Consider the following 9,019-nt stretch of genomic DNA (forward strand, 5'->3'; position numbering starts at 1 on the left):
TTCTTCTGCTATTTCAGCTATAGTTCTGCTACTTTATGCTATTCTTCTGCTATTTCAGCTTACGTTTTGGCCAAATGGCATTCACACTTGCATTTTCGTAGGAAATGCAACTTCTCTAGTTGCTTTTACTTTTATACTTTAAGTAGTTTTAAAACCAGTACTTTTATACTTTTACTTGAGTAAAAAGCTCGAGTTGATACTTCTACTTTCAAAAAAATATTTTTAAACCCTAGTATCTATACTTCTACTTAAGTAATGAATGTGAATACTTTTGACACCTCTGGTGGTTGGTCTTGCCACTTACTTGCAGATATTTGTCCAGATTTTCTAAATCTTTTGATGAAATTACGAACTAAAGATGATAAAAAATATTTGCTCCATGCAATTGTTTACAAAGTGGTGAACCTTGTCTTATCCTTGCTTATCTTTGATCGAGCCTTTCAGGGATGCTCTCTTTATACAAATCATGACACTCACCTGTTACGAGTCAACCTGTTCAACTGTGAAATGCTCCAAACTGGTGTTTTTTTAAAGCATTCTTCAACTTTCCAAGTCTTTTGTTTTTCCTGTCTCAGCCTTTTTTGGAACTTGTTGCATCAAATTCAAAATGAGTAAATATTTAGGGGAATAAACAAAGTGTATCCATTTGAACATTAAATATCTTGTTGTTGTAATGTATTCAACTGAATATAGGTTGAAAATGATCTGCACATCATTGCATTCTGTTTTAATATGTTTTACCCAATGTTCTAACTTCATTGGATTTGGGGTTGTATAAATGAACAGAGAACCAGAGTTAATATCATACTAAATATGTTACAATTGTTGTACTTCAAAGTGCAAAATTGACTACTGTAAATACATTTTTTGCATAATTTTGTCCAGGAACTTTAATCCAAAAACGTGCGTTTTGGATACTCCAAGAAGACACGATGTAAAAATGAATGTCTGAGTGATTTGTTGTATTGAACACTAGCACGAGTGCTGGAGGATGCTCCGTGGTGACATCTTCTGTTAGCACCTTCCCAACAACATCAGCATGCAGGTCAGCAGAAAAACAGAAAAAGCAACAACCATAACTGAAATGCACTTGAGCATAATCTCTGTTCTGGAAGTTTATCTGCCATAGCTTCCATATCTCACTCACAGATAATCTGGTTATTTTATAGGGATTACTGTAGATGAAAGCTCAGCACAAGGTCCTAAATTAATTTCACAGTCAATGGCTTTCTTAAACCACGCTGAAACAACAATGATAGTTTGTTTCTGTACATCATTGTCATTCCCTTTTAAATCACTAATTTAATGTTAAATAGCTAATAGGTGTGATCGACTCAGTGACAATTACTTTTAAAACCAATGCAGTGAATAAGAAGTGTAAAGAAAGCTGCAAAAGAAAACTGCAGTTACTGATGCAGGAGGCTTTGTTGTTGCTCGTGAACAATTAAGGAGATGAAAACTGTGCAGTCAGTGCTGGGAGGACAAATTTGACAAAAGCGTCCCTGGCATAAATGTAGATGCCTGTGCGATTGAGCTTTTCTACTCCATGCAGGAAGTCAACTAAGAGGAACAGAATGACCAAAGAGTTCATGTAGCTTCACGATGCTTCGCACTAAAACTGAGGGCAATAGCCTGGATAAGTGCACCCCTACGAAAAATTAGATTCTAGTCGTTCTCTCTGCTGCCTCAGCCTTTTGATCCAAGTGGGGTGTTATGGCTCTGTCAGTAATTCAGATTTGCTGCGGAGAACATAAAGGCAGGGAAAAGACCAGTTTGAGAGATGGAGCACCAAGGTTAATGAGACGAAAGATGCATTTTTCATTTCCTAAATTGAACAAAACAACTAGACTGTAAAACTTTAAAAAATGAGTTAAAACCAGTCAAATCTTGACATCTATTTAGCAAAATGATTGGTTCTGGAAGGGGACTTAATAAATTAATGTGCTGTTTCTAATTCACTAAAACCAGGAAGCAAAACAACACCTAAGAATGTGTCTGAGGAGATCAGCACTGTTGGTGCTGAAATAAACACAAAAAAATTGTCAAGATACTCAATTGCTTCCTATTTACAATGCATTTCATAAGGGATTTTTTTTTAATTTTGACAATTCTTCAACCCAAAATGTCTAAATCCTGTCTTTGTACTACCTGTGATCCTTTCAGAGGAAAAGCAGGAGGAAGAGCGAGAGGAAGAGGAGCCACTGACAAAAAAGGATGAAGAGGAGCGACGCATAGCAGAAATGGGCCGCCCCATGCTGGGTGATCATCCCAAACTGGAGGTTGTTATTGAGGAATCGTATGAGTTCAAGGTAAGCACAATGTAGGGATACTGAATCCTTTCCACCTTGAAGACAAAGCATTCAAACGGCAGAACAGACTTTAAAAAAATCTCAGACTTCTCAATCTGACTTCTGCTTCACTAAGTTAAACGACATCAATGAGAGAACAACCAAATCTAAAAACAAGACTTTGAAATGTTTTTTTGTTTGTTTCATTTTGTTCTGCATTCAAATCTTGACCAGAAACTGCACAATGTCTTGTTTTGTACAATCTCAAATCTATTTGCTACATAAAGAAAAGTGTTGCATAACGACTGTGCACCGTTTTATCGCTATTCTTCTCCCACTCAGACACTTAAGACTGGCTCAGATGTAATTACCATCCATGTTACATTCTGTGTGTACTAATGCATGCTTTTCTTTTTCCTTTTTTTTTTTTACGCCGTCACTCCACCTACGGTCTCACTTGAGACGAACAATTAATAACCCCCAGTAATAGCTTGCCACTTGACAGGATACCATACTTTGTCAAAGGCTTCAGTGCATGAAATTATACTTTTTGTAAGCGTCTGTGCGGAACAGGATCCTATAGTTATCTGAAGTACTGCCCTTTGGATGACAGTGTGGTGTTGTTGTGTTTGACAGCAGATGACAAAAAGGGAGAAGAACAGGTTTAAAATGAGAACTGTAGAGAGTTTAATTCCAGATTGAAAAGTTTGATTTGAAAAGGAAGAAAAACGTTTTAGATGAAAAATGTTTTAGTGACTGACAGCAGTGTTTGCAGTGAAAAGAAGTATATCAAAACAAAAATACAATACAAGTTGTACCAAAAAAAAGAAGGTTATTTGTGGTTCTACAGAAAATGTTTTGTCTGATGTTAGTCTTTTTTATAACCTGTTGTCCACAGGAAAATGTTTTCTGAAACAATCATTTTGTCATTTCTGGAAATATTCTTGTAACCACACCGTTTTCCTCAAATCGGAAAGTAAACTAAAGAATTTTATATAAAAGTTAACAAAGCCTAAATCCAACTGCAATTTGTCTCATTGCAGTTGTCCAAAATTTTCTCCACTCACCAAGTGGTTATGATTTGACATTGTATCACTGGTCCTTTTTATTTTTAGTCAGACTGATGAAGCCCTCTAGGCTCATGGGCATCGTGCCTTTAAACACATAACATGTAATGGCCTCCGTTATTTCTTCATGCCGGTTTGATGTTTTCTCAGAGTTCCACTTGCAAACTTGCTTGTACTTGTCCTAATGTTTGCAGTTTTGGTCTTGCTAGCAGTAACTTTTTGGAATTCTTAGGTCTCTGTGGTTGTGTTAATGGTGACAGTGGAGTTTAGTTGTGTCTCTTGCAGAGTGCCTTTGTTTGTAGAACAGTGTCTCTTTTGAAACCAAAATAATTCTATTTAAGAGACCTTTCATTATGTTTTTTTAACCACAGGTTCTTCATTACTAACATTTTCCTCACTTTTCTTGCTCTCAGCCGTTGTGCCACTCTTTAAACTTGCTCAGTTGTTTGCTTTCCACTCGTGTCTACAGGGGACAGACATCTACCTGGTTAGCCAAGTATGTGCAGGGCTACATTTCATTGGTCAAATTCTTCAAGCTTCTTGATTTACTAAAGATACTGTAAATGTATCAAGTACAGTATAAATGCAAACATTTAAGCCAAGCATTTATCACAGTTTTTTGTGATATGTCCATCGCATTGACAATAAGTTTTCAATATGCAGCCCTTAACTATGCCATACCTGTATGACACTGTAACACTAAAATTCACAAAAATCAAGAAAAAGGAGTCGTGTATTAACATAAGGTTTGCACACTTGATGCTAAATTAAACCCAACAAGAAGATGAGGCCAGCGGGTCACAGGTTAAATTGCACATGGGGCTTTTACATCAGTTTTGAAAAGGTTACATTTTTGTGAATTTTTTTTTTGTAGTCTGGAATCTAAATAAAAAAAATACTGTCTGCTAAAACACCATTTTTGCGTTGACACAAAGCTAAATTTTGCATTGACGGCCATCTTAAGTGTTGCTTACTTGTTCTTCCTATTCCTAACTGATTCTTTTTACAGCATGATGTATGTAAACAGAATTTGTTCTGTTGAATCCACAAACTGCATAGAATACACAAAGGATGGTGATTTTAATGTGTACAAGCATCAAAAGTTTGTCTTTTCATGTTATTTGTATTTGTAGCACTACAAACGCGAAAGAAAGCTGCAGTTCGATTTTCCACTTTACACCAGTTCAGTTACATAAAACCAAAACCAAACCCATGCAAGCCAACAGCATCGCAGAATAAGACAGCTTTCCAAAAACCAAGTTAATTGTGATTCAACAAACTCTCTATTGAAAATGCAGAGTAAAGCTGGTTGTGAATCTGAGTCCACAACGACAGAGAGGCACTATTTACATCACTAAGCTCCATTCAACACAATGAGCATCCCACTTTTCTCTCTGAAGTGCACAGAAAGGAGTGCAATCCCCACTGCTCCACTGATTAGTTCTATGTGTGAGTCTGCTGTGTGTGCGTGTGTACAAGTCATTTTTGTCATCCTTACATGATAGTTCCTTTTTTTTAATGAAAGAAACGAAATCAAAAGATTTCTAAAGAAATTTTCAAAAGTGGAAGTACAGAAGTCAATAGTACAAACCAGCCTTTTTTTTGCTTATTGTATCATAATATACACGAGTTAACTTTGGGAAATAGTGGAAATGAAACCATTTCATCTCCATCTTCTTCCGCCTTTTTAATAGTGAAGGGCTACATTTGATTTGAAAACCATTTCAAATATATAAAAACTGTCAATTTATTTACCATGACTTTCTGAAAACTTGTATAATAATACAATTGTGCTATTGTCTTACAATGTAGCCTATTTATTATCCTATACAAACTGGAAATTAAAAATATACCTTATTGTGGCAGCAATTGCTATGGCAAATGGCAATATTTAGAGGAAAATAAGACATCTGGAAAATGAGACCATGGCACTTTATTTTAGTATGTCAGCTACAAGTAGCTCCAGAAAAGTAGCTAAAACATTTGAGAAAAATGAAACAGCTAAAAAGAAAAGGGAAGAGGGGAGTAAAAGTAGTTTACAAAAATGAAAGTTAGTTGAAGTTGAAACAAAATAAACCTGATTCATTCATTTCGTGACTGGAAGAGTCAATACTGTCCCCAAGCTTTCATACTAGATATGAAAAATATATATTTCTGCTTTTAATAAAGCACTGAAGGCATTTGTGGCCTGTGCTGGCAAAATGATTTAGAACTCACACAAGCTGCAGTATGTAAAACAGTAAAATATTGACTTTTTTATGTAATTGAGACGATTAGTCCACAAAGATACCAGCAACCTTTGTGGCATCTTCCATTTCACCTAGAAAAGTAGGGAAATGAGTCCAAAGTGTGTTTTTATTCTAATTTGAATTCTGACATTATTTTTTTACACCTTTTGACAGAACACAGTGGACAAGCTCATAAAGAAGACCAACCTGGCCCTGCTGGTAGGAACCAACAGCTGGAGAGACCAGTTCATAGAAGCCATCACTGTAAGCGCAGGTAAGATTTAAAGACAATGATGCTGAATGTGTGTGTGTCTGTATTGGTAGATATTTGTGGACATTATATTATGCATATGTCGTAGGGTTAGGGGTCAGGTTGAGGGTAAGGCTATAGACATTAATGGAGGTCAGTGCAAAATCCACAAATCTAGAGAGACGAGTGTGCGTTTGTGTGCGTGTGTTTGTCACATCGAGCTCCTCATCCAGTTCTGAATTTCAACTAAATTCATTAAAAGTGGTTTTATGAAGCAGTGATGTTTAATTTCTCTTTTTTTAATACAAACAGCTGCATGTTTATGATCTCTGAACCCTCAAGTGTCCTTGGTTTGGTTAATTAAAAATTCAATGAGACCCAAAACATCAGAAAACCTCTGTGATGAAATTGGAAGGTTTCATGACTCCACAGAGGTGTGTGAGAGCTGGTTTCTGTTTTTCTTTCTGAGATCATTTTTGATTGTCTGGGCTGACAGACACTGAGCAGATGGGAGATGATGTTGATGGCTGTTGTGTGAGTGACTGTGTGTGGTTCTGCCTCCACAAAGACAAAAGAACAAAGGTGTTTGGATATACTGTATATTTATAGGGAAGACATGGCTAAAAAAAGAATTTCTGTAGTGATGACCATATGTTCATGTCTTGAAAATCGTTGGTATTAAAAACTTGTCCTACCTGCAGGCAGCAGGTATGACCCTTCTGTTTTTATTGCTGAAGAAAAAAGAAGCACCAGATGGAGAATTTTATGCTGGCTTCACATCAGCTGTAACGTGTACATTGCATGTGGCTTGCTATTTACCCAAATTAGCAGTATTACTTTCTTGCATAGCATTGGGACCATAAAAGTCCACAGTTTATTGCAGTCCAAATCATCTACTGCAATATTGATGTTGGTCATATTGATGCAATGACATCATCCCAGCAGGTATAACATTTTCACTGGAAACACAGTGAACAGCTGGTTGTTGATATAAAGCTAAAATTTTAAATATTCATATTCTGTATTTTGCTGCAAACTGCTTTGCTTGCTTTTTGCATCAAAACTGGAAGTGCACCAAAAGTCTTGATGGCACAAGGCTTGATACTCATGCCATGCAGCCATGTGTTTGCTCCAGTCTGTTAATATGGGAGCCAAATTGAAAACTTTGGCATCCAGCATGTTTAACATCCCAATCCCAAAGTCCAGCTCATCAGATCAAAAACCTATTCATCTCATCATAAATTTATTCTTATGTAGTGGAAAATATGTATTATGTTGTCATCTTTTCTCTTCAGGCTAGTCAAAGATGAATACTGGTGTAGTTGGTATAGTTTTGTTTTTTCCATTTCCGTTTATTTTAATGTTAAGCTGAATTTTTTCTAACTAAAACTCACACAGAGACAAAAAAAAGTTATTGATCTTTGAATATTAGAAACTTATATCTGTGTCAAAATCTGTTCTGAGATTAGGTTCCTTTCAAAGGAAGTGAAAAGAGGAGCAGAGATTCTTATATACAAAATATGAGATGATGTGAAAAAAATAAATCTAATTTATTGAGTGAAACATTTGAATTTATGGAGTGAAATTTTGCGAAGATAAATTAATTAGAAAGAGGTGATTTAATGGTGTTGTGGAGATAACAAAAAAATTCTAGTGACATTTTTAGCTAGAGCAACATTAGTCGCCAAGTCCAAGTGTGTGCTTGGCTGTCATTTTAATTTTTACACAAGAGACAACAAATTGAAGACATGGATCAGTTCTGAGTTTTTAAATTGTTGTGTGTTGTGTATGTGATCCTTCTTTAAAGCACGTTTTTACCCATAATAAAAAAACATGTAATAATGTAATAAGTAGAAAAACAGTAAGAAATCAACCAAACACTGTTGACTTTGTTAAATATATCACCAAAAACATCCTGCCTATAAAGCTGCATGATTGTATTTGTGGTTAACTCGTTTTTTTAAATGAAAAGCAAAGTTTCTGTGCGTCATCATCGCTCTGACCTTGGTAATGAATCTGTTTTTGTTGTTTAATCCCACAACAGGGTGCTTGCACAAATCACTTCATCTCATTATTGAGGCTCTGTTGATATCTTGTTTAGCATCACAAAGGCAAATGAAAGGTGGATTAGCTTCAATCCCTCTCACCATCTCAGTCCATTCAGTAAACACACAGGTGGCCAGAAGGTGTGTAAATCCAGGCTTGGTGTTTTGTGCAAGTGTCTTCAGATGACTTTATCCTAGTAGTAGAAATAAAACCTTGTGTGGCTGTGTTCTCAAAAGTCTTCTGAGAGAGACATTATTGTTTTTTTGTGGCACACACATCGTTCATTACAGCGCTGTATTCATACACTGAATAATTTCTCCTTAATCCAGTACTTTTTATCCCCTTAATAAAAACCAATCTGAGGAAAGTTTTAAACCTTCAGCTTTTAAACCTGAAATTGATTGGATAGTGAGTTTTCATACTTTTGAGAATAAGAGCTGATTGGATGCTTGAAGATCAAAGCTGCCGTTTATATCCAGCTGTGAAACAACGTGTGAGAGCAGGGGAGGAGGGAACTCAAAGAGCTGATGAGAGAAACTGAGCTCATGCTGAGCCATAAAAAATGAAAGCAGAAATTCTCATCCATTCGTTTGAACTGTAATTATTATTTTCCATGTATTGTACAATTTCAAAATGTACCATACAGTCAATGTTGGGCTGCATATACAGGGAGTTGTTTTCATTCAGTCACCAAGATACTTCAACATCTAAACAATGTTGTTACTGCTTAAGCACTAAAAGGGTTCATATTTATGTTTATTTAATTTGAAATAGTTAGAAATTAGCTGACTTTAGTTGTTTAAAATTACTTCAAGATATTTTTCTTTCAAGTGAAACTATACTCTGAATAAAAAAAGATACACAAAATTCTGAAACTAATAAAGTCTTGCATTGTGGTCATTAGTTTATATACAGTACATTTGTCTTTCACCTGCCTTAATCATTGTGTATTTCAGTAAAGATAGCAGTGTTTTAAGTTCTTTTTGTCAAGTTTTTTAGTGTGTAATATACATTGCAGGAGGTAAACAAACTTTACTTGTGTAAAAAACATAAATCCAGGATGAAGGTATGTGAAAAATAGGAAGGATATAGGATATATCCTTCCTATATCCTATATTAGGATATAGGAAGATATATATA

The 9,019-nt window shown here is 35.6% G+C and overlaps 1 protein-coding gene across 3 annotated transcripts in view; it reads left to right on the top strand.

The window, feature by feature from the left end:
• The window catches only part of LOC106523970 (sodium/calcium exchanger 1), a 154,553-nt gene that overhangs the window by 112,694 nt on the left and 32,840 nt on the right, over positions 1-9,019 (top strand). For all 3 annotated transcript variants that reach the window (XM_014017562.1, XM_014017561.1, XM_014017563.1), the window contains exons 6-7: positions 2,164-2,309; positions 5,758-5,857. In XM_014017562.1, the coding sequence (XP_013873016.1) occupies positions 2,164-2,309; positions 5,758-5,857 (246 nt within the window). The remainder of the gene's footprint in view (positions 1-2,163; positions 2,310-5,757; positions 5,858-9,019) is intronic.

The sequence above is a fragment of the Austrofundulus limnaeus genome, unplaced genomic scaffold (genome assembly GCF_001266775.1).
Source record: "Austrofundulus limnaeus strain Quisiro unplaced genomic scaffold, Austrofundulus_limnaeus-1.0 Scaffold172, whole genome shotgun sequence".
NCBI classification, from domain to species: Eukaryota; Metazoa; Chordata; class Actinopteri; order Cyprinodontiformes; family Rivulidae; genus Austrofundulus; species Austrofundulus limnaeus.